This window comes from Felis catus, chromosome A2, assembly GCF_018350175.1.
Source record: "Felis catus isolate Fca126 chromosome A2, F.catus_Fca126_mat1.0, whole genome shotgun sequence".
Taxonomy (NCBI): Eukaryota; Metazoa; Chordata; class Mammalia; order Carnivora; family Felidae; genus Felis; species Felis catus.
Genome location: NC_058369.1, coordinates 78,637,635 through 78,664,101, shown reverse-complemented (window position 1 = coordinate 78,664,101; position 26,467 = coordinate 78,637,635). Strand labels below are relative to the sequence as shown.

Sequence of the window (26,467 nt, the reverse complement as noted above, 5' to 3'; positions counted from 1 at the left end):
TGTTTCCTATTTTTATATTGTCACTTTTAGTCTCTCCTTTCCACTCAGGGTCCCCTTTAATATTTCCTGCAGGACTCGTTTAGTGGTCATGAATTCCTTTAGTCTTTGCTGTCTGGGAAACTCTCTCTCCTATTCTGAACGATAGATAGCCTTGCTTGATATTTTTGGCTGCAGATTTTTCCCAATTAGCACTAGAATATATCATACCATTCCATATTTGCTTGGTAAGTTTCTGCTGAAAAATCCCTTAATAACCTTACAGGGTTTCCCTTGTAAGTCACTGTCTTTTGTCTTGCTGCTTTTACATTTTATCACTGTATTTTGCCAATTTAATTACAATAGGTCTTTGGATCTGCTTTTGTTGATTTTGGGGGTTTGCGGGGGGAGTCCTCTTTGTCTCCTATACCTGGATATGTTTCCTTCCCTAGGTTAAGTAACTTTTCAGCTATTATTTCTTCAAATAAATTTTATTCCCCCTTTTCTCTCTCTTCTATTTCAGGGACTCTGATAATTTGAGTATTATTTGATGGAGACACTGAGTTCCCTAAATCTATTCTCATTTTGCATAATTCTTTTTTTCTCTTTTGTTCAGCTTGATTACTTTCCATCACTCTGTCTTGTAGTTATTAATTTGTTTATGTTCTTCCAGCCTGCTGCTCATTCCATCAAGCATGTTTCTGAGTTCATTTATTGAGCCCTTTCTTTGCTGTGTTATTCCTTATCTCTGTGTTAATAGTCTCACTAATGCCTTCCCCTCTTTTCTCAAGTCCAGTGAGGTTTTTTTTTTATGATCATTACTTTAAATTCTCTGTCGGGGTGCCCAGTGGCTCAGTCAGTTAAGCGTCCACCTTCAGCTCAGGTCATGATCTCATGGTTTGTGAGTTTGAGTCCTGCACCAGGCTCTGTGTTGACAGCTCAGAGCCTGCTTGAGGTCATCTGTCTCCCCCCTCTCTACCCCTCCCCCACTCATACTCTCTCTCAAAAAAAAAAAAACATTAAAAAAAAGAAAAATCAGGCATGTTACTTATTAATCTGTTTTCCTTATGGCCTTGTCCCGTTCTTTCATTTGGCACAAGTTTCTGTCTGATTTTGTCTTAGTCTCTGTGCTTGCTTCCATACGTCAGGAAAGAACTGCAACTCCTGTTCTTGTTCTCGAGGGTAATGGCTTCATTAAGAAGTGGTCCTGTGGTACCGTCCCATGTGGTGTCCCTGTCCCCCAGGACCTGGCACTTCTGCATGTCTCCAACGTGTGCTGCCGTGTGCTCGGCTGTCGTGTCCTGGCTACTTTATGCTTCAGGGCAGTCATCTACAGAGGCTCTTTTTTCCTGTTGTGGGTGATAAAATTTCATCCCTGGCCTGAATGTGCTGTTTTAGCTTTGGTGCATGTGAAACAAGACCTCACCACCAGCAGAATTGAGACCCTGCAATATTCCCAAGTTGGTAGACACTGTGCACAGTAGGTTGGGGAAGTCCTCTGGGGAAGGAGCCCACCACACTGGGACTCAGGCAGCAGGGCTAGAAAGGCGGTTCCACTGGGTGTCGGGGCTTGGTGTGATCAAGGTAGGTACGGAGTGTGGGTGCTGCGCTGTTCCTTCAGGTTGCCCTGTGCTTACGCTGAGGGGTGGCAGAGGGAAACGGCTGTTCCTTTATCATCAGAAGGGTCTCTCCATGAACCCTGTCTCTCGGAGATGTGCTTGGAGACGAGCAGAAACCTCCCCGCTGTGTGCCTCAGGCGTGCTTCACATCCGTTTCTACTCTGTAGGTCTGTGGGCTGTTTGCCTGCCTTCTCTGCGACAGCAGCACAGTGCCCTTGGGCTCCACCCCAGCCAAGCCTCTGACCTTTAAAACTCTAGGCTTTAAGCCCTACTGACTGCAAGAACTCATGAAATTTGGCCCCTGTCACTTTCGAAGCCAAGTGCTATGAGCATTCACTTCCCTGTGTCAGTCTGCCTCTAGCCTGTCTCCGCGACCGCAGCTTCCTCCCCACCACAGCAGCCTTGATCCGTTTCTCTCCCAAACCGCGTCTCTCCCCTTCCTAACTTCTTCATGATGGCTTCTTCTGTACCTTTAGTTGTGGAGTTTGTTCTGCCAGTCTTCAGGTCAATTTCTGGGGGATTTAGAATGATTTGATACTCATCTCGTTGTATTCATGGGACCTGGCATACCTAGGGGCCTCCTACTTCATGCCATCATCCAATCTCTGGGCTCTAATCTACATTTTGATGAAACCCTTTATTTCATGAATATACTGTAATGATTTTTCAAAAAGACAGTAGCATGTGATCATGCTTTGAAAGTTATTCATTAAAAAAAACTTAATAAAAATGTTCTACTTTTTAAACACTTAGTGAAATGTTCAGGGTATTAGCATTATGTAGACATTATAGAAAAGTGTTTGTCTTGGGGCTACTGGTTGGCTCAGTCAAGCATCCAGCTCTTGATTTCAGCTCAGGTCACGATCGCAATTTGTGAGTTCGAGCCCCACATTGAGCTCTGGCTGTCAGTGCAGAGCCTGCTTGGGATTCTCTCTCTCTCTCTGTCCCTCCCCACCTTGTGCGCTCTCTCAAAATAAATCAACTTTTTAAGCGTTCATCTTAATGACATTTATTCAACAAACATTTGAGTGTGTACTGTGCGCTGAATGCAGGAAGCAGGGATGAATAAAACACCATCCTACACCCTAGGACATAGATCTATGGATTGCAAGTGCTAGTTTAGAAATACACTCAATACTTGTGGAGCCCCGAAGGGCATGTGGAGTAAGGATAACAGATAATCGAGTTGTTGAATGCTTCTTGGAGGCATTATCACCTAATCACCTAAAATGTGTTAGCCAGAGGAAGGCATTCTTGGCTGAGAGGTCAGCATGAGCAAAGGCAGAAAATTGTGTATTGTGAATATGTGTGCGTGAATGTAAGGTAGAGCAAGTCAGTGATGCTGGCACAGAAAATTAAAAGCAAAACATGAGGCTATCTGTGTAGCATGGGCCAGATCAGAGAGTTTTGTGGGTTAGGCTGGATTCTGAGCATTATCCTGGAGGCTAGAGGGAGTTTCAAATGTTTTAAGCAGGGGACTAAAGCTATTGGATTTTGTTATAAATATACTCTGGTAGTAGAATGGGAGGGAGAGGGTCTGGGATAGGAAAACTCGTTATATTTTTTGTATTGTTTCAGGAAGAGATTCGCAAGTCTGAAATGAGAGTTAGAGGGAAGACATATCATAATATTTAGTATGTAGATCAACAGGACTGTGAGTCTGATCACATGTGGAGTAATGGAGTGGGAAGTCTCATTTGGGTGGGTGGTTGAACCCCCAAATTAGGTAGAAATCCAGGAACATGATAAGTTTGGACCTGCTGTATTTGAGTAGGTCTCTGGGTGGGAATGCATCACAGGTAGAAAAATTCAGAGGTCTGGGCTAGAGATCAATGCATGGAGGCTTTAGTAGATAGGGGATAGCTGAGACCATGAGAATGGCTGAGATCAGCCAAGATGAATGTGGAGATAAATGGGATAGGACATTTAAAAGGTAAGTGTGTGAATAAGAGCCCAGGAAAGAGAAGGGAGACATCATATTACAACAGAGGACAAAGGAGTAGTTTTAAGGAATGAATTATTAGTGGCAAATACAGAAGAGATCCTCTGATGAGATCAGAAGTAAACACACTCAGTTGGCAATCAAGAGGTCACTGTATGAGGGACGAGAACCAGAGGGGGGTGGGAAAAGTGAGGCCGTAAATGTGCACAGCTTGAGAACTCTGGATCTGAATGGAAGAAGGGAGCATAGAGCTGATGTTAACGAGATTTACGTTTCATGAAAGGATGAAACAGGAACATGTTTGCTCCTGAAGAGGAAGGAATAGAAACAGAGAGGTTGAAGATAAGAGTTGTTTTTTTCCCAAGCTTAGAAATCTGCTAGGAATCTTCAGGCTACTCAGGAAGACCGCATCAGAATCAAACTTGTAGCCAGTTCATAAGCACAGTAGCTAATCCATCTTCGTTAAAACCTATGCCTTCCCTAAGTTTTAAGTCAAAGAAGTAAGAGCTCAATAGCCAATTAGAGGATAAAATAAAATTTGTCAAAGAATGATACTGCTTTTTCTGGGATGAATATAAATCAATATAAACGAAGAGTGTATTTTTCTGTGGAGACTATGCTATAGACTGGCAGAAAAGTGACCTGGCAGCTTATACTACTCACCAAGAGAGCAGCACAAGCCCTGAAAAGGGGTAAAAGTTCCATGTCCCTTATGAATACTAATTAAGTCACCAAGAGTCCTTTGTACCAGTAAAGTGAAGGCTTGGCCACCCATGTGATAGCATACAGGCAAAATTCCTGATCATCAAGGACCCACTTTTATGTTAATTAAAAAAATTTTGGTGAAGTTGGTAATTTGAATGATTCTAAAATTCCTTTCAAGAGCATATTTCTCTTTGCTGGAATAACCCAAACAAATATTTTAATAAATAAGTTTTAATAGAATGAAGAACTGTGAACCAAATAAAGATGGAGTTGTCTCTAGGGAACAGATATCTTCAAATAAAACAATAATTTAAAACAAGGTGAGAAGAACCCGAATACGAGAGAGAGGACTGATTTTAATTGGCTGCAGAATGCTTTGGTTGCTTTAAAAAAAAAAAAAAGTAAATCTTAACATTCAAGACAAAACACATTCAAAAACGTATTTAAAGGCTTGAACACTTGGGCCTGTGTCAGTGGAAGGGATGTTTGTAGCAAGCTAATAAAATCAAGACTTTTTAAAATCTAAATTATTCCTTCCCTTCATTCATCAAGTCAACAAATATTGACTGAGGGCCTGGTAAAGGACATCAAACCTTTGGCAATACACAGGTGCTTTTTAATCAGTCTGTACTCGTCCATGCGTGCTCAGACCCTGAGTTCCTCCTCTTGCAGGCTGGCCTGAGTCCATGGTCTCCTCTGCCCTATCTCTTTGAGGCTCACACCCTTCACCGATGCTGCCTCCTGCTGACCTCCTGGTCCCTTCTCTTCATTCACTGAACATGTCGGTGCCTGACCTAGCTTTCCTCTCTACTTCAACTTCTGCCATCCTCCTGGATGATTTTAATGTCCACCATCCCACCCAACTGTCCTTTCAGGTTTCCTGTTCTCGTTTGGTCTCATGATCTTCATTTAGCCACTGCAAGATCACACTCCACCATGACCTTGCTCCTCTCTGATCACTAATCCACACATCCTGGTCTGAGACTAGTGTTTCCTGTCCTTCCAAACCTGCTTGTTCCAGCAACTCCCAGCAGCCCAGATCTGTTATCAGACTATCCATCAGGCTCCTTACTGTCTTCCCAATGCTCTGTGTCCTTACCTATCCACAGTTTAAATATGTAGGACCACTGTTTCAGCAGTTATTCAATTAGCATCCCTTTGATCAAACTCATCTGGCAAAACAGCAAGTATCTCCATTTTCTCTGTCTGTACCCAGGCATTGGGGTGCTACTATGGAGGGGAACAACAAAGATCACAACAGGCAAATTAAACTTTAAATTCTCAGTCACCGAATAGGTGGGTCCTCCATACCGTTCTATCATCCTGCTGTACATCTGGTCACTTCATTCTCCACAAAAACCATTTTAAAACCTTTTTCAAAAGTCCAGTCTCCTTTGGTCTCTGACTTTGCCGAGGAAACCGAAGCCTGCATGTGCACCTATCCCCTTTCTCCTTCTTTCTAGAATAGAAGCACCCCTTCCATGTGAAAGCCAGCCAGTTTCTCCACAGGCGCTTTGGACCCCATCCTCTTCCAACCTTGTATGGAACCCAAAAGCATCACTGATTCCTTTTGGCTCTATCTTCAACTTCTCCCTCTTTCCTGGGTCCTTTTTAGAAAGTAAAGCAGTAGCTAAAACGGGAAAGGGAGACACATTGTTGCTTCATTCTCTCCTTTTCATGTCCAAAATTCAAAGTTTTGTAAGATAGCTTCTTTCTGCCATGTGCTGCCTCAGCTGCTGTGGAGGGAATGTTTGCAAGCCACTGGTTATTTCCCGGTTAAATTCAGTCCATGCTTTTAATCCCTCACTCTACTTGGTCTCTCAGCAGCATTCCGTACTGTGCCGAAAAACTCCCTTCTTCTTCCTTTATTCCTCCTGGTTTTCCTCTCTTCTCTTCGGCTACCACTTGTCCGTCTCCTTTGCCTTCTTACCTTCTGCCACTTAACTTTTGTAGAGTTCCTCTGGTTTTTCCCTCAGTTTTCTTTTCCTTGTACTCTACAGCAGGTTGGCATATTTTCTACTTTAAAGGGCCATAAAGTAAAATTATTGGGCTTTGCAGGGTACAAAGTCTGTCTTTAGCAACTTCTCAACTCTGTTATGGTAGCGTGAAAGCGGCCATAAACAAGAATTAGACTAATGGGCATGGCTTATTCCAAAAGCCTCTGTTTACAAAAACAGACGGGCTGGATTTTGCATGTGGTTTGCCAGGCCATATTTTATATGCTTCCTAGTGAGGTACCCTTTCACGTGTCCCCAAACCTGTATATCCAGCTACCTAACATCCACATCTAAGTGTCTCTATAGCATCTCATGAAAGATCTTAACCTAGAAATTCTGCCCTTTCCCTCCAGATCTGGTCTCTCTCCAGTGTCCTTAATAAGAGGCACTGCCATTCAGATGGTTGCACAAGGCAGAAAATAGAGGAGTACCTAAAAGAGGGTAAGTCTAGAAATGGCCATTATTTGAAGCACACAGTCAAATTTAACATTTCGCTAATAGAGCTAAACTTTATTTCCATGTTAATTACATGTTTATATTTGATGTTGTATACATATTAGAATTAACATACAACTTGGGAGAAAAGCTGAGCGTTCTCCACTGAATGGGTTAAAAAGGAATGTAAAACTACAAAATACTTGTTTAAGTGCTGAATTCTAAATTATGGCAAACAGAACAATAATTACCTTGCCATTTTTCTCTTTCTGGTTTTCCAAGATGAATTTTGTTATAAAATATTTTTCATAACAATTTATTTCAAGAAAGGAAATAAGGGATTAAAACCATTTGACTTTAAGTATAGAGTACAAATAAAGAGTCTTAACACAGAACTCCTATCTTCTATTTAAAATACAAATACTTCATGATAGTATGAATTGAGAGGGATTAACGGATGTCAACTGCAAATCTAAGGACCGAAGCAAACCCATACATGCCATTTGCTTTGGTCTGGAAGAGTTAGGCTGATTTAAAGGTGACACACAGTGGAATCCTACTTGAGAACTATGTTAACCATTTGCTACTGAGAATGGGGATGGCCAAATACTAAGTGCTTAGTGACAGAAATTCAGATTCATTGGTTCCAAGTGGCTAAAAGAATTAATCATTCCACCTCTTCTACAATCTACGGCCATGTACAAGTGTAGATTTTTTTAAAGTAAAACTCCAGCTACTCTGAAACTGCTGAAAGTCCCAGCACACAAAGAATACTGTTTATAGAATTCCCATGTTTAAAGAAAACCAAAATTATGGATGGTTTATCAAAGTTGTTATTTGGTGATAAATATGGTTTTTTTAATTCTCTAACCCCCATCACATTTTGTGAAGAAAGTTGTGTTCTTCTTAATATTACTAATTTTTAGATACATTTAAAAGAATCAGCTTAAAACTATTTTCCACCAGGAATTACAGGATGAAAACTCTTAATAAAATAATGCTTATTCTCATTAAACAAGGGTTTAGAATCATCTGCAAAAACCATGTTCTTTTTAATGATGTTTATAGGAGACATTTAATAGACTTCTACTTCGATTATTCCACTGATAAATACCTTCTCATGTAACTGTTTAGGACAGATGATTTATGGCTTTTCAGTATTTAAAATTTCACATTTAATGTCATGTTAAAGCTTTCAAAAATCAGTCTTCCAAGATGAGATGTTTAAATAAAAGAAAGGATAAAAGAGAGACAAACTCCTTATCAACAAAGCTTCCTCCCTTCCCCGAACTCAACATTTCTCTTATACTTCAAGGCACGCTCCTCTTCTTAGACCCCAGGGGTCAACAAACTTTTTCTGCAAAGGGCCAGGTAATAAACATTTCAGGTTTTGTGGGTCATATGGTCACTATGTAACTACTTGACTTCTGTGCTGCCCTGAGAAAGCAGTCATAGACATAGGTATTTACAAAAATAGCAGTCTGAATTTGGCCTGCAGGCCTTAGTCGGCCTCCTGCCTTAGAACAACAGATATAAATAAAACAGAATCATTAAAAAACCAAACCAAACCTGGTCTCTAGTCAGATGACTGACTCAGAATCTAGCAGTTAATCACTCTAGAACATTTTGATGTTGAACGCTTTGCTTTGCATGTAGCCAACTTACTATTTTTGGTTAAGACTTTTCTATTCAAACTTATGTCCTCATGCTTTAATTTATCTTCATTTAAGAACCTGCTTATTATTTATGGAGGGATTCAGTTTAATAAATGATGTCCATACAGTTTAATATTCAATTTAATTTTTAAAAAAACTTAATGAAAAATATAACAGAATCAAAACATTTAAAATAAGTACACTCACTACCCATTCCAGTAATTCATTTCAGTCATATCAACTATAGAATAGGAAAAATAAATTCCGAAGTGTAATTACTTTAAAATACACTACTTCCACTTTTGTTAATATTTTACATTTATGTATATATTCTGTAGTGGAAGCAGAAATTCTCTCTAAAAACATCTCCTTAAAATCTTGAGGTGCATGTTAGAGCCACAGGCAATATCTTCTGACATATAAAATTGCAGTACAGGCCTTCAAATTTGGCATTTCACTGGTACAATACAATGACCAACATATATAATCACTGTACAGTGCCTAGACATTCCAGTAAGAACCATTATTTTCTTTAATGTAGAATGATTAATACATATTCTACAAGGGGCAGTGAGGTTAGTAATTCTATAGGGTATGTCCTGACATAACTTTCAAATTGTACAATAACACAAACAACTCTGTTAAGGCCATGTTTTATTTGCTGATTAATGGACAAAAGGCAATGTAATTTATTTTCAAGTATTTTCTTGAAAGTCTGTGCTCATAAAAATCATGAAAAGTTGGAAAGACTGTTAAATCACTGAAACTTTAAATATATCTTACACAATCTTGTTTGTACAAAAATACAAGTTAAATATAAACATAAAGCAATCAATGATAATTTTATGCAAATCTGTTTTATGTGATCTTCAGTTATATATAAAAGTTTCTGGGTTCGGTTATTTGTGAAAAGATCAATACCAGATAGAATTACTATCTATTGGCAAAGGGCCCTAAAAAGCTTACTTATCATTAATCTTTTACATGGTTAAGTGCATTTCCTAATTTGAGATCACCTAAACACTGGAAAAAAACAAAAAATGAAAGGGCAGTATGTCCATAAACCAACAAATAATTTGGCTGTAATGTATCATAAAACACAAAGAAACCCCCCACATCTGTACAATAAACATGATTACATACTCACACGCCGGTGCCCACGTGCATGCATGCACGTGTACACACACACGCAGGCGAGCACGCACACCCAGTCATAAACCCTAATGAGGCGCTACTTCCAGTTCGATATTCAGCTCTGCATTTTTTCTGATTTCATCAAATGAATAGCTTTTTGTCACCTTCCCATTCTTGAAGACAGTATGGAGAAGATCCTGCACAAATATAATAAGACTAAAATGTAACCGTTATATCAGACGATCAAGCAAAATAAGTTAAGGCTTTGAGGAGTCAGACTCACTAGTCAAATACAGAGATGTTTGATGGCATTCAAATTATGAATGTTTACACGCAGTGCTGGTGGAGCAGGCGGAAAGCATGGCACTATCTAAAATGGCTATGTAGAAATATTTAGCTTTTATATAAAGCAATGATCTAAATATTCGTAAAAGTTTTCCTTGAAGGGAAAACACGAAAACGGTAGCTGATCCTTCTCTTTATTTTTCCAGGTGGAAGATGCTTATTGCTTGGTTGCCCAGAAGAATCATGGCTGTTGCTGATAATTATGACTGACAGTGAGCAAGGAAAGCCTGCCAGGCCTTCCCTTGTTCCTAGACAACAGACTCAACACTGATTAAACTTATAACCCTGGAATTTAATAAATTTCCTAGTCACTGGGTTTTGGACTTAGAACAACAACAAAAAAACACCTAAAAAACAAGAAACCAAACCAGAAACAGAAGTAAGTATTGGCTTCTTGATGAATGCTCAATGACAGATTTAAAAACTCGGTGTATATTACAGAAGTTACTGATACACATAATCCATTTGATCGATGCAAGGGTAACAAAACTGAATTCCCTTTTGAGTCTGAGAAAGCCACTTTCAACTCCCTAAGGAATTGTCTGCCCTTGATTTCCTTTGAAAAATCGACAGATGTAATCTGTTGTGCCTAAGTTTTCCATCAAGATTGAGGTGCATAACCTTTTCTTTCATAAAGTTAAATATCATCAAGGAATGGTGGTTCCTATTCTTAAAATGCCTAGATGATTATAACTGATTACTGCCTCAGATGTTCTAAGGTGTCATTTACATACTCTTGAAATCAATGCATTTTAAAGCCATAGTTGGGACTTTGTCTACACTGACTTTATCAGTCCATCTGGACACACTCATTCGGCAAACTCTCAGTAGCTACAAGAGTTCAGTGAAGGCTACTCAACGACCTGAACAACAGGCTATATTGAAAAGTTTATTTAGGAACTTATTTTTCATTAAATACAGTAAAATGTTCAGTTCTAGCTCAAAACTTAGTATCACATATACCATAAGTAGAATATCTGAAATGGTATAAAGAATCTACAGTGATAAATTAGTGTTTTATGTTTGGAGTTTTCCTCTAAAAATGAGTTTTTTCAATCCAGCGGCTAAAATACATTTTGTAGCTTCTGAGTTTACAAATATAAGTGTATTTTCTATGTTAAAGAGCATCAGATCATATGGACCACTTAAGCACACTATAAACTTTTCCAGTTTGGTTGACTTGAATCAGAAAACTTGGTTTAATGTAGGTTTCACCTATTATTATTATTATTATTATGTAATCAGAATCCAGTCATAATGTTTTCACATCTTATAGTAAGATAACATAATCTGCTTTTGTAGCCCAGAATTGCTGTGAGAAGCACAGGAGACTACAGAAAACCATCTCAACTGGATTCTGTTAAGTTTTTAAAAAATGGGATTATCTTTCAACACCTTAGAATTTGGATAGCCCTTCCTTTATTAAATTACCAGTTTTACAACATAAATAGCTTCCTTTAAGTATTTTTAGCCGTTCCTTTTCAGAAAGGACTCGCTGCCAAGTTGGCACTAACAGTACGGTGGAGTACACGAGGGCTTGCTGAAGTTCATCAGCCACTACCCTGCTGCTCACTGTGTGGATGAACTTTTGCTTTTTTATGAAATGTCCTAGTTTGTCACCCACTGTATGCACAGTTCTTATTTATGATCTAGCCCCTTCTTGGTTTTCATTTTACTTTGGTTGCTAGGTTAGCAACCGCACACGTTTTACAGCAAAAGTACTTTGTCCTTCAAGAAAAAAACGTTCTGGAGATACTTTAAAAATGCAACGTAAGAGCCCGCTTTCATAATATGGAAGATCAGCAAAGATAACATACATGACCATATTCCTCAAGGTCTCCTTTTCCTTCCTCAAGTGTAACAAAATTCCCTGCTGGTGTCCTATGTAAAGATAATCGGCCCTTTTTGGATCTTTTGTTGGGATCAGCAACGGGGTCCTTGAAGACATTAATCTGGAAGAAAGAGAAATAAAAAACTAATCAGGAATGTTATTCCCATTAAAGAACAAAGTTTATACATAATTTATATATAAACCTAAGGCACTTTATTGGTATAACTAAACGAATCCACATCGGGCTTTTAGAAACAGAACTCTAGACTCTGGTGGAAGACAGAGTCCTCTGTTAGGGAAAAGGGTTATGAACAAAATTGAAGTCTTGAATATCCTAACATTCCAGGATAGCACATGCAGGCTACTGGGAAAAGAAAACAAAAAAAACTATGTCAACTGTATTATTATATAATCTGTGGCAAGGGAACTAAGATTTTTACTAAGGTAAAGGCTTCCATTCCATACTCCATAACTTTTCCTTTTGTTACCTTTTACTTTATTCCTTGTTACTATGAAAAGCAAAGACCTAGAGAACCTGAGGAGAACACAAGGTTTGTTTAAAGAGCAGAAGGTAGGAGGCCAACATAATAGAAGCAAGGAGTGATGGTCTGGAGGAGAAGCAGATGATCAACCCCAGAAGGTTCCAAAGACAGAGGTGAGGAAAGCAACCCAGGTGTTCTGAAGAACTCTTAATATCTCCCACTCCCACCTTTGGATCCATAGAGTCTCAAGAGCCTACGAAGACCCTTGTTGTTCAGCTGCCTGAAACAGGCAGCTTGGGGTCCCGTTCTAAGGCTATTAGAACAGGATTCTGGTAGAACAGGATTCTGGTATCACAACTCCCACTCCATGCTCCACCTTCCTAAAACACTGATGGTGCTTACACACCTGCTTATCTTTCATATATGATGGCTGGGTTAGCTGACATTCCCCTTCAAAATGGTAAACTTTTTGACTCTAACACTGAACGAGTGGGCAATGACTGGCCTGCATTACTTCTCAAATAATCATCTTCTTTTTCCTCCTTTCTCCAAGTCATGTCATTTTTTTTTTTTTTTTTTACCTAAGATCTCTTTTCTTTCCTTGCTTTGAGTCAAGGTCAGTGGTAGCTGACAACATAGTTTAGGACATATCCTTGGACTGCTGCATTCAGTAACTGCATTCTACCTGACACATAAAGAAGGTACTAACACAAGAGTAAAAGTTGAAGGACATACCCCAAGGCCATTGGTTACAACATAGCTACACTTGAAGGAACAATTCAACAGATCTCTTGTTAACTTCTGTAGCAAAGCTCCACCAGAACCGAAAGCAATGTTTTCAATACTCCATTTTTTTTGCTTCATGCCTTCTACAATCTAGAAGATCAAAAAACACTTAAGTAATTTGAAAAAGGAAGGAGGTTATTTCCCCTGGGTCATAGTGATGAATAAAGTAAAACATCCTGGAGCCATTTTATAACACCATACACAGTGAAGAGTAAGGCCTACAGAGTTATAGTCCACATTTTCTCTCTTAAAAGACCTACCCACCTTCAAAAATGCCGGGCTGAGGTGTAAGTGCAGAAGAAGGATTTCATTCAGAGCTCCTGAATTTGTTGTGTTGTCACTGTGGCTGTGGTTAGGGTCGGGGGAATGAAGGAAATGAGGGAATGAGAAGTAACTGGTGATAAGACACGTAAGGTCTTGTGCCGGAAATCTACCTGAACACAAATGTGTCGACAGCTGCCAGGGAGACAGTGGAGGACCACTCGTGTGTTTGCTCAGGAGAGCTGGGTTGTGTACGGGGTGACCTCCTGGGGGTATGGCTGTGGAGTCAAGGATTCACCTAGTGAATTGTGTCTAACACAAAAGAGATTTTTGCCTCTTTACTGAAATAAGTGGATTCATTCTGGTACACAAAAACCCCAGAGTGGGGTTATACCATCAACTTCATGACATATCACAGGGAAGACTGACCATGAAGAGCCAAGTTCAAAAGTGAGGCTGACAATGAGAGAAGTTTGAAGTTAAACAGATTTTTCATTGTGTCAAAATCAAGGCATCTACTATATGTAGGAAGCAAAACCATACGGTTCCTTTTCCTACTTCGGAAAACTTATTTTGAGCCCCCTCCAGGATGAAGAAAGCAGGTATTACCCTTTATGTAAACCAACACACAAGTGCATCTGCATTAACACAAACTGGCACTGGTGAAACCTTGGTCAGGGATGAATAAAGAGTACCTGTCTCAATATTTAACTCCTTGTTCGTAAAGTTAAAAAAAAAAAAAAAAAGTTCAAGTTTTAAGCTTAGTCTCAACTTAAAAAAATGCACTTGCATTCTCAGCATTTAAAAAAAAAAAAAAAAAAGGAAAGGAAACTTTGGTTTTTAAAGGGAAGTTCAAATACCTGACTGAACCACCTGACTTTTAAAGAGCTGAATGCCAGGTCTGAGCCATGAGAAGAGCTAATGGGTTTTCTGACAATGGCACAGGTCCCTGCCCATGATGTTTCATCTGAAAGAGGGAGAAATGTGGGTGACAGCACCTGCTAAACTGGCTAAAATGCAGGTATGGGTAACAGTTCTTAACTGATGATGAGGTAAGAAACCCTTACGTTAGCTAAGGAGACAACAGCTATTAAAAAAATGCCCGCTGAGATTTCTGTACTTAGGTCTTCCTCCTCATTGCGGACTTTATGCCTTCCTTCCTTCTCACATGGAAGCCCCTAATGTCCCAACACCAAATCACTTAGAGGAGTTCGGGGAGTTTCCACTTTTCTTAGGTAAAGCAGTTTGGGAGAGCTGGGTGGAAAAAACCTCATTTCTGTAATTGCAAGAGATCTATTCCAGAAACCTCATTCTGGAACTTTACATGCACATCACCACAGAAACACAGTTTGTTATATGCAATAGTTCTTTCTTTTATATGGATCTTTTGGAACACAAACTATTTACACTTTGAATACTGCCCTTACTCTCACCACACCAAATTCTTGCAAACAGAAAAATCCTTTAATAACTTGTGTTATGAAAATGGATACCATCTGAGGCTGATAGACGTTAAAATATCAGTGGTTTTACAATAGTAGTCTAAATTATAGTATCAAATGATAGCCTTAATTTTTATGGAGTATTTTAGGTATTTGTTAAAATGAAATAATAACTCTTTAAAAACTTATTTGGGGGAAAAAGAGGCAAAAGTTTTAAGATACTAGAACACTGTTTGGCTAAATCTAACAGTAACAGTGATGACAGTTAATGTTTAGAAGAGGTGATAAACCATTTTATACTTTTTAAGAAAGCATACATTAATACCATTCAAGTTTTATAATAAATTGTCAAGTATGTGCAGCTCCATTCCAATAAAACACACCTACTTCAGCAGTGTCAAAATGTTTTGTTTTATATACAAGGAAATGTTGTTTGGCATTTTGTTTCATGGTGACGCTTCTTCAGGCTCATCAAGGGTGCCCAATTAAGGACAGAGAGTAGTTAAGTGTGGTATGGCTGATACACCTAGACCTTAACTCACTAGTACAGCTGCCTGTTGAAACATGGGTTTGTTTGCACCAGTCCACTTATACACAGATTTTTTTTTGATAAATACAGTATAGTACTATAAATGTATTTTCTCTTCCTTACAATTTTCTTAATATTTTACCTAATATTTTTTCTAATAAAATATCTATTATATAATATATAATTATATAAAAAAGTATTTCTTTTGTCTAGCTTACTAGCAATACAGTATATAATACAGTACATAATGCATATATACATGTTAATTGACTGTTGATGTTATTGTAAGGCTTCTGGTCAATGGCATTCTTCTAGGAGTTAAGTTTTGGTAGAGTCACAAGTTATACATGGATTTTTTGACGTGTGGGATATAGGGGAGTGTCCATGACCCTAACCCCTGCGCTATTCAAGGGTCAACTGCGTTTATTACAAACTTGAAGCAATTAACAGAAAAGACATATGCTATCATTAACATTTATGAAAAGAATCACAACTATGTTTAAATCATTAATGTGCTATTTATCAAACCAATAAAGAGCTTAATTATAAGGGTTGCCTTATTGGAACTTTAATATAAAACACATACCTCTTGTAGAGTATTAATATCTACTCCATCCCCTTGAATAATTCTAAGATAAGGTGGTAGCAACTTGTAGCCCTTTGAGTTCTCAGTAATAGGGAACTTCTTACCCAGAATATCCAAAACCTGTAGGGGAAAATACACATACAACACAAAATAACAAACTCAAAAAAAGTGTGAAAAGGTTTCAAAGTTAAAAAAAAAAAAAAAAAAAGGACTTTGCTGGGGCGCCTGGGTGGCTCAGTCCCACTCTTGGTTTCTGCTCTGGTCACGATCTCATGGTTCATGAGATTGACCCCACATCTGGAGAGAGAGTAATATTTACCATAGGGTTTTCACAGAGATTATATGACATAGCTTAAGTAAAGCACCTAACACAATATTTTTCTAGCAATAGGTATCAAATAACTTGTTCTTATTAATGATCTTTGAAGAAGGCAAACCAAGTCCTGAATACTAAAAAAACAAAACAACAATGCTCTACTGAGGATCAACAGTATCTCTAAAGAATCACTACCTGAAAAGTATTTTTGAATTATTTTTATTCCACATCACCTTCCACATATTTCTTTTGCACTAAAAACTTCAAAGGTATAGCAATGACTTCTAGTAAAGAAAAAACACAAACTTGGTAACCAAAGCACAGGATTAATACTATTAATTTTCAAGGTAAGCAGAAAATATCTGTTCAACAGTATTATCTATTCGACAGTATATAAATAACCCAGAACTGTGGGTATCCTTTTTCTGTTATTCATGTGTGGCCTTGGACAAATTTATTACTCTCCCTGAGCGGCAACTCTAAAATAAGGGGCCTGGTCCAGAAATGGTTCTGAAATGCCATGTGCATAAATGAAACTACAACAGTATTGATACAGTGGGTCCACAGGCATTTTAATAATCAAGTTATGTATTAAAATTTACCTTTAATACAGTGTCCAGAGGATTTCCAGAATCAGGTCTGATTATTAGTGGTGCCTCTGTACTTCTTGACAGTATTAAATGTCTTAGATCTTCACCCCATATTTTTTCACATGCATTGTAAATGTCATAGCTATCGCTGACCACAGATACAGGCACTGATGAAAACTGTGTTACTATATGTTCAAAAGCATCTTTTTCACGGTCTTTCCCCCAAGCTGTTATGGTACTAGAAAACAAAATGAAAATACAGATTTACGTAGGCAGACACATTATCTATTCCTAAATCATATCTGATGTACTATATACTTCTAATACCATCAACACTGCAAAGGTGAGATTTAGTTTACTGAATGCATGTGATAAGGATCATCGACTATTTGCGCCAAACCATCCCCTGGTTGATGTTTAATACTATAAGGAATCTTATTCCTGTCTCATAGTTATTTTAACTCCTATTTTCAACCAACTTTTTGTTTTTGTTTTTTTTGTATTCCTGAACCTACTCATTTAACTAGGGGTAGTTAACTAGGGGTTGCTTGGCTGGCACAGTTGGAAGCCTACAACTCTTGACCTCAGGGTTGTGAGTTTGAGCCCCACGCTGGATGTAGAATTCACTTAAAAAATATAATAAAATTAGTTGACTAAAACAAGCAGCTACTGAATGCACTCTGTACATTATGCCAAGATGTGAGAAACAATGAACACATACTCCCGTTATTTCGCTACGTAACGCAAGGACTTGCTCCCTTCTGTGAGCTTTCAAAACCATATACCAATAATAGCAGGGACATACACTAGTCTTTTTTATCTTTAAAACTCTTATACTTAAAGGCAACTACTTAGGCAGTTATTTATACTATACCATACATACATACAGCCAACCAACCCTTTACCTGTTATATCTTCAAATGGCCAGTAACAGGCAGTCATTTATTTCATCTATAAAGTTAATATATGCCCAGGGAATGTAAGAATTTTAATACTTAGTTTGAGCAAAACAAAACTATGATGGGAAATAAGATGTGAGTTTCTATTAGGCAAAAACCGTTACAGTGATTTTCACAATGTCCTCAATAATGGTTCTTACTGAATAATTATTTGTAACAAGTACTTCTTGATTAATATAAATCATTTAAAAAATTCTTAAATAGAATCTAATAATGAATTTGAAAAACTGTTACCAATTCCTCATGCCCAGCAATTTTTCCTTCTCCCTAGTTTTCTAGTCTTCTCCTCTACCCCATCCATTTTCCTAAGTAAAGTAATGGAAAGAGAGCCCATTTCACTTATTATATAACCCCATGTAGGTATAAGTTTATCTCAGAACTGTTTGAAGAGTCATACTAATTTATATTTGAAACTGTCATTTTATTATTTTTTTTCCTAAAGAACTGGGGTAGACTATTTTCCCTTGCTGTCAATGATACACTGATGATAACAGAGCATGTACACTTCAGGGTTATAAAGAGCCAGCTACCCAGAGACTACTCTTATCTGAAACAGAGAGATAGTCTATTTACATAAAACTCATTTTAGAGTGAACACTCTTCTTAACAACTTCAGAGGCTGCTAGTAGTTATGATGCCAACTCCCGACTTCATGCCAACATCTGCAGGCTGAAGGGAAAATTCAGATGCAAAAAAAACCCCCTTCTTCATGTCAACTACTATTGTCCTCTTAATAAGGATGGAGAGAATTAAGCTCAATACCGATGCCAGAGAGCTTTGTAATGTAATAATGACCTCCTACAGGTAGAGCTCCTTGACTACACAGTTCTGTTTTACCAGCAATGTACTGATACAGTCATCTAACTCTGCTGTTTGTATTATCTAGCAAAGTTCATTTTCAGTCTTTACCTTACTTCCTTTCTCTGGCACTTGAGCTTTCCTTTTCCATGACTTCAGTGACCTCTCCCTCATTTTCATGTATTTATTTTTTCCTATTTCTATGGTTCCTTTACAGTCCCCCTCAGAGGTCATGTTCTCCTTCAATCCAACATAGGCTCTGACCTGCACACGTGCTTTCCTCTATACAACTCCCTGTGTGAAAAATATTCAAGGCTTTTAAAAAATCCCCTCATGGTAAGGGTTTCCAGAATCTGTCCCTTAGTCCAGGTTTTTCTTCTGGACTCCAGATCTACTTGTTAGGCAGGGAGATGATTACCTTTATTACGTCATCATCCTCGAGACACTTCCTGCAGCACCCTCTCTACATAATCCAATCATAACACCTGTTCTTCCGATGATAGTATATGGAGCTCATAAGTATTTGTTCAATGAATTCTCCTAATGCTATTATTCTAATTTCCAGCATCAAATCGATACCTTTCCAAAAGGTTACACAATAGCATATTTCTTTTTTTTCTCAATTTCTATTGATTTATTTTTGTTTTACTTATATAGTTTAACAAGGCAGTTTTACATAAGCTCACATCAACCACAGAATGTAAGCACTTAACCACATGATGTACAATTTTAAATTGGGTTCCATATTAAATAGTCTAATGTCTCTCTTAAATTTTTTGGTCAACCAAACTCTCCCCACATCTTTGGGTTCAGTGTTGTTTTTTTTTAACATATGCTTGGCTTTGCTTTACACAATCTCAGAATAAGTAAATCAGGAATATGAAAACCCCACTATATGAATAGAAATAATCTGAGTATGTGAACTGGTAGAACATTGGGAAGAAAACAGAAAAGTTGTGTTAAAACAATGATAGTGGCATATTTCTAAGTCCAGATTCATACATTCCTTAAGAAAATATTTATAACCATAATGGCAATGCTCTAAACTTTAGAGTTCTCTTATTTTGAAGTTTTAAATTTTTTTTATTTTAGAGAGAGAGTGTGAGGAGGGGGAAGGAGGAGGGGGGAGGGAGAAAGAGAGGGAATCTTAAGCAGGCTCCACATTTTTCAGCACCCAGCCTGATGCCAGGTTTGATCCCACGACCGTGGGATCACGACCTGAGCCTAAATCAAGAGGTGGACACTCAACTGCTGAGCCACCCAGGTGGCCAAGTGATTTTAGATGTTAGCTCATTTATCCTTAATGACCTTCTGATGTTGGAGACATTAAATTTTAGCTCTTCCTTTTGTCTGGCTGGCTGGAGGAACAGAGGAAGAGAGGGAAGTGACTTGCCCAAGGCCACCCAGAATGTCAGCTGTAGGGTCACTAGGTCACTCAGGTTTCCCACCTTTGAGTTCCAAGCTCTTTTCACTATACCATGTATTGTTTAAAAGACTTTTCTATTTAAGAACATCTGAAATATTTGTATATATTAAAGAGTAAATTTTACAAATGTAGTAAATACTACTGTGAGACTTTGAAATGGATTTCACCCTGTTTTAACATGAAAATCTTAAAGAAGATCCCTTTCTTCTCAGATTCATACTCGTGATATTACTACTGTGAAGCAAAACCATCAGTAAGAGTCTAATATATGGATATTACTTAAGTCCAAAATAAAAATACTGTAACTGTAGAACCAACATCCTTGTGTTCCGACTCTGATGAGTCTCGACTGTCAGAATCCTTAACAAGGGCCCTACCGATACAGCAAGGCTCATAAATATTAGCGGAATCTACCCTCCCCCAGCTCCAATCCGAATCCTCAAGTTCTATCAACTTTGTCTCCTAAGCCATTGCCTGTGTTTAGCGACTTCTTAACATTCACTGAGCCACTTCGTTCTGAACCTTTGTGCATCTCTCCAAATTGTTAGAACAGCTTCCTCTTCAGCCTCCTAACTTCTTATTTCTCTTTTTATCAATTCATAATATATCCTATCAAAACAACCATCCTAAAATATTTCTCTGATGACAAAGCTGCTTACGCTCAAAACTTCGATGCCCACTCCCATTTAAAAAAGGAATTAGAATAACCTCGCATGATGTGCACATAGTTAACATTCAATGTCAAGATGAATTTAAGGGCGTTTACAGGTTAACCTGTCTTCTGAGTCTAACCCATGTTCCCTACAAAATCTGTTTCAGCCCTTATTCCCAAAGCACAGTCACTCTCCTCTTCCGTTCTTGCTCTTTCAAGACAATGTTGGATGTGTGGTAGGCACGCAAAAAAGATTTACTCAGAATGATTGCTCGCTCATGTCTCCCATTAAATTTAACCATTCTTTCAAGAAATGAAGATTTCATATACTGTCTCTATAAAACTTTCTCGGTCCTGCCAGGAAGAGAACATCTTTCCTTTCTTTCCCTTGCACACTAGAGCACTTTAACACCTTAAAAGTACTTAATCAACAGAGCAGAGTGTTTGTAGTGTATTATTTTTATACTGAATATAGGGTCAGTTTTTTATATCTTCCTATCCCTTTTAGCACCCAGTAGATTGCCTTGGATAAAAGCTCAGCTTTATTGTAAAACTCACTGCTGGTTTTAGAACCCTGCAAGATCCAAGTATGAGCAGAACTTACTAAACTTTCCCAAACTCATTACTGTAAGTATTTTTTGCTATTAAGAACCAGAAATCAGGCTGTCGTACACTGTAAAAACTCCACTGCCTTCCGACAAAGTTATCACTAGGAGCAGGGCAGCGGCAGCCCCTAGTTTAACTTGAGATGTTTAGTAACGTCACATAAGGAAGCGTAAGAAGGATATGAACTCTCTTCCTTTCATCAAAAGGCCTTACTAGCTTTTCTACAATTGAGGGCACTGGGTCCAAGCGACAGCTTCCAGGGTAAGGTTACGCGAGGTCATGTAGAAAAGCAGGAAAAGAGAAAAAGTGACCAAGTTTTACAGTGAGTGCTTCTAGATTTAACACATGAAACCTATCTGCATATGGCAATAGAGCAGTTGAAAAAGTCCCTAAAATAAAACTTACATGGGAATGTGAGAGTTGAAAGCAAGCTCTTAAATTGTTTTCATGAGGATGGTTCAAAGTTCTCTACCTCGCTGATACTAGTCCTTATGCCTAGTATAAATGCTAAGTTTGTATGGCTTAAATTCATGAGGATTTACTGTAGTACCTGACTCTGAAATTAAGTAAAATATCACTGAATTACCAATACAAGAGTGAAAAAAAATCATTTCAGAAAACAAATGTTTTGATAATAGGCAGATGAAGACAGAATTTTACCTGTGTTCTGCTGCTGGAACAGAATAGCCTGGAACAGGATCTTTCGTTCCATAGTATTTTTTAACAAAAGCAATTCCTGCTACTGTGTCTGTTCCTTTGAAGTTAACCAAATGAGCAGACGCTCCTATGCCAGCAGTCTGGAAAATAAACCATAAACCAAAATCCAAAAAAGAAAAAGACCCATACTTTGAGGTATAAAGCAGCATAGCTCTCAAAGGAATATCTGTCTTCAGATATTCTTAGAGATACCATTATCAGACATAATAGTTCCTTATGGCAAAGATCAAGTTTTTCCTAAATATTTAAGAAGTCAACTGTTGCCTCCTCAAAGAAACCTACCAATAATGACCCCCTTTTCCCACCAGCCTCTTTTCCCTTACCCTGTGCCTTGTGCTCCTCTGTAGCATTATCTGACATCTGCTATATTTACTATAATACGTAACACTTAAGTCTGTCTGTCCATCCATCATCCATCTAATATAGAAAGGACAGGGACATTTGCTGAAAGCTTTATTCCAGGTACTCTGAACAGAAGCTAACACATAGTAGGTACTTTATATATATATATATATATAATATATATTATATTTATATATATTATATTTATATATATATAATATATATATTATAATAATATATATAATATATATATAATATATATTATAATAATATATATATTATATTTATATATAAATATATATATAGACTGAACCTCTGGAATTTCAAAATGTAGCCTGCTCAGAACCAAGGTCACTATCAATAATTCCCCCCAAATTTATAATGGTAATCTAACCAACAAACCACATTTTATTAAATGAAGTGCACTTCATACTTCCATACCTCTTGGGAAGAAACTCCTCTGTAGCCAAAATCATGTAACTTATACTCCAGACCATCTAAGTTACCAGAGGTTTCCAGCAAATAGTTGGCCAATATTTTCTTCTGCTCTCTAGAATTTGTGGCCACTGTGATTGGATACCAGGACTGAACAAGAATAGTCTGTAGTGATAAAATTAATCACAAATATTAGAACATAAAATGCTGAGTTTTTCTGAGGAAACTCCCTGCTTTCTCTGGAGGTTATGTCCTAGACCTCCATACTACTGGAAATACTAGTGAGACGTCTCAACTGTACTGCAGGATGCCTACCACGTGCATTCCAGATAGAGTGCATAGCTCAGTTCTCAGATCAGCAACACAAAGGATAAGCACAGCAGGACCTTAACAGCAGAGAACATCAGATTACCTAGTTTCTATCCAAAGTGCCACAAAGCAAATAATATTACACTCATACTTGGATGTTGAGGCAATTACCATAAAAGTTTCTTTAAAAACATTATTTTTTAAGTTTATTTTTATTTTTGAGAGAAAGCACGAGTCAGGGAGGGGCAGAGAGAGAGGGAGACAGAGAATCCCAAGCAGACTCTGTACTGTCAGTGCAGAGCCCGACTCGGGGCTCACACCCACAAATGGTGAGATCATGACCTGAGCTGAAATCAAGATCTGGACACCCAACCAACTGAGCCACCTGAGTGCCCCACCGTAGAAGTTTCTAAGTAAGTTAGGCTATCTTCAATTTCTTTACTTGATGTGGACCTGCATCAAACAGTTTATGCAGCAGGACGGGAATACACCTTGAATGGTGTATTGGGTCTAAAGAAGTTACTCATTTACTCCTCTTTATAGTCTTGGACCTAATTTTTCTTAGATCTATTATGACTACTGGTAGGTTATTTAGTTCAGATATACTTTTGCTTAGCACTAGAGAATTCTATTAACTGAGTTATGCTTTACATCCTTGGCTTTTAGCAAGTCATTTTAAGAAAGTCACATGAGGGGCGCCTGGGTGGCTCAGTCGGTTGAGCGTCCAACTTTGGCTCAGGTCATGATCTCGCGGTCTGTGAGTTCGAGCCCCACATCGGGCTCTGTGCTGACAGCTCAGAGCCTGGAGCCTGCTTCAGATTCTGTGTGTCTCTCTCTCTCTCTGTCCCTCACTCACTCATGCTCTGTCTCTCTGTCTCAGAAATAAACATTAAAAAATAAATAAATAAATAAAAAGTCACATGAAACATTTCTGCATGTGCTGTAAAACTGTGAGATCACCATCTATTTTACAATTCTTTTTAATAGCAAAAAGGTTTTGTTTTGCTTTTTGGTTGGAAGAAATGGTTAAGTTTAGCTCAATACGTTCATTCCTCAGCCCCTTTGTAAGTCTGAGACACCTTTGCAAAACCTTTAGGCTCTTTTAAACAGGTTTTGAAACCTGACTTGAGAATTAAGGTTTCTTTGAGCACCAGTATTGATATTGCTAAAGCAATCCAATAATTTTAGTGGGTTTTAAAATTCAGTGTATGGTGAGTAACAATCAAAGGATATTAGTAACTTTGAACATACACTGGGAGAGGTTACTGGAAGGAACAGTATTTAGGACTATTATTTAAAATGTTTCAAAACAAGGGTTGCCTGAAGAACAACTTTAAGTTTGTAAATAACAAGTTTGTTGGACTTGGTAACAGATTTCATATACATGGTGGTAAACTTGGGCTGGGGATGGATAAGATTAGGATAAACCTTCTCTAACCCTCACAATAGAAACCCACAAAGGATGCAAAGTTACTATGAAAAAGTCTCTTCTGGAGACTTGGTATCTAGTGTAAACACAATTTTTTTATAAAACACAGGGTCTGTCAGAAACTAAAATAGGGATTGTGTCAGACCATAAACAACTGTGGCTTAGATAAAAATACCTGGCAAGGACTGAAGTTATTTAAAATCATATATATTAGTAGAATAGAAGGTAAATTTGATGGAAGTTCTGTTGCAGAAGCAAATAAAAACACGTACCTATGTATGTTTTTTCCCTTCAAAAGCCAGCACTCCCACACTGGATTTTACTTTAAAAAATTTTTATTTTAATTTTTTTTAAGTTTATTTATTTTGATAGAGAACAGAGGAGGGGCAGAGAGAGTGGGGGAGAGAGAACAGGATCCCAAATGGGCTTCGCCCTACCAGTGGGACTCGATCTCACAAAGTCTGAGCCAAAATCAAGAGCTGGACACTCAACTGAGCCATGCAGGCACCCCACATTTAATAATTTTAATATTAAAAGTGGTATTTCTTTATTTGCTAACAAACTACTCCTCTAAGGGGTCTATATATAAAATTTTTTAACTTTATGTTTTAGTGAAATACACCAAAATAATGATTATGACAACAGGTTTTTGGTGGTGGTTGTTTTCAAAGGCTGGTGTTTTTTTCACCTTCTGAAGATAAAGAAAAACATGCATGAGGCAGGTGAACTGGGAACTAGTCCTCCATAAATGTCTGCTCTATGGGAATTCCATCAAACACAGGGAAAAGTACTTCTTGACTAAACCCTTAATCAGAAAACAGAAAAAAGTGATGATTTTCAAAATAAGGTTTATCTGTTTGGGCTCTTCTGGCATTGAAGGTAAAAGGATATACGGGTAGACAAGATGTTGTGGTTAAGAACGCTTACTCTTGTGTTTTTAATAATACCATCCTCTTAAAATCACATATTTCCCCCCCCCCCCCAGTACAAATACTGTAACACCTGTACAAAACCTAATAATGAGATAAGTTTTCTTTTGAGTTCACAGTTAATTCAAAGTTTTAAGACACAGCAGTAAACCATTTAAAATCATTATTTTGGTTAATTGAACATTTTTTTCTGGGCCTATTAGCCTACTATAAGTTAATGTCCCATAAAGAGAAGTTTTAAATTTTCTGTCAACTTAGAAATTGTATTTCAAACATATTCTTGGACCTCTTAATTCCCCTAAGTTTTCTAGTCCTTATAAATAACCTCAAATGTATTATTTTACAGTACAACAAATCAGCTTAATAAACTAATTAAGATAAAGAATCCGTTCTAAGCACTAAGTAAAAAACACCTCTCAGATAGAAAAGTGGTATTTCTATAGTCACTTTCTAGAATATTTCCTCTAATAGATAAAATCTAAACCGAACTGTTGAGAAGCTAACTAGGTTATTTATGTAAATAATATCAAAACTATGAGCACGTCAAGACAGGACTGCTTGGGTCCAAATGAAAGGAAAACAAATAAAAAGCCTTGCAATATAAACTCAGAGTCTATTATGTATCCTCCTTTTTGGACTTAATGATCAGCAAGTGTTGAGTGTGTTTAGATGAGACATATCAGGTGGTAAAACCAGCCTCAGCTCTAAACTGATTAGATAATGAAGAAAGCTGTTAAAAATCTGAACAAAATTCCCTTTGTATAATTAGAACAGAATATCCGCAAAATATCTTAAAATCACTAAAAATATACCTGTGCTGTTTTTCTCAGTTTTTTCTATGACAACATTGATTTCAGATTGCAACAAACGAGACGGAAGCCAACTGAGCCTTACCGGTACTAGTTCTTAATAATTTCACACAGATAAAGTCTTAGAATGTTAGATTTTGCTGGAAGGAACCTTAAAGATTATTTAGTTCAACTGTCATTTTTTAAATGAGGAAACTAAGGCCTGGAAAGATTTAGTAAATTATAGATTACACAGCTTTATCAGCAGCAATTTTAAAACTAGAATCCCAGTTGAATGGTTTTTACATCTTCAATTAATGTTTTTTTTTCAATATATGAAGTTTATTGTCAAATTGGTCTCCATACAACACCCAGTGCTCATCCCAAAAGGTGCCCTCCTCAATGCCCATCACCCACCCTCCTCTCCCTCCCACCCCCCATCAACC

At 37.7% G+C, this 26,467-nt stretch overlaps 1 protein-coding gene and 1 long non-coding RNA gene across 4 annotated transcripts in view; one reads left to right on the top strand and one right to left on the bottom strand.

The window, feature by feature from the left end:
• Positions 1 to 1,044: 1,044 nt before the first annotated feature.
• LOC105260373 lies at positions 1,045 to 10,463 on the top strand. Of its 2 annotated transcripts, XR_006594125.1 has the most exons (3): positions 1,045 to 1,560; positions 6,593 to 6,680; positions 9,955 to 10,463. It is a non-coding gene; the product is annotated as an uncharacterized LOC105260373 (long non-coding RNA). The 2 variants fall into 2 exon arrangements; XR_002740445.2 differs by lacking the exon at positions 1,045 to 1,560 and having other exon boundaries at positions 2,509 to 6,680.
• Positions 6,722 to 26,467, bottom strand: part of NAMPT (nicotinamide phosphoribosyltransferase) — a 214,880-nt gene continuing 195,134 nt past the window's right edge. For both annotated transcript variants that reach the window (XM_045052263.1, XM_011280328.4), the window contains exons 5-11: positions 22,573 to 22,731; positions 21,733 to 21,869; positions 16,644 to 16,869; positions 15,726 to 15,845; positions 12,857 to 12,997; positions 11,626 to 11,760; positions 6,722 to 9,660 (exon numbers count right to left, since the gene is read on the bottom strand). In XM_045052263.1, the coding sequence (XP_044908198.1) occupies positions 9,550 to 9,660; positions 11,626 to 11,760; positions 12,857 to 12,997; positions 15,726 to 15,845; positions 16,644 to 16,869; positions 21,733 to 21,869; positions 22,573 to 22,731 (1,029 nt within the window). In that variant the 3' untranslated portion in view covers positions 6,722 to 9,549. The remainder of the gene's footprint in view (positions 9,661 to 11,625; positions 11,761 to 12,856; positions 12,998 to 15,725; positions 15,846 to 16,643; positions 16,870 to 21,732; positions 21,870 to 22,572; positions 22,732 to 26,467) is intronic.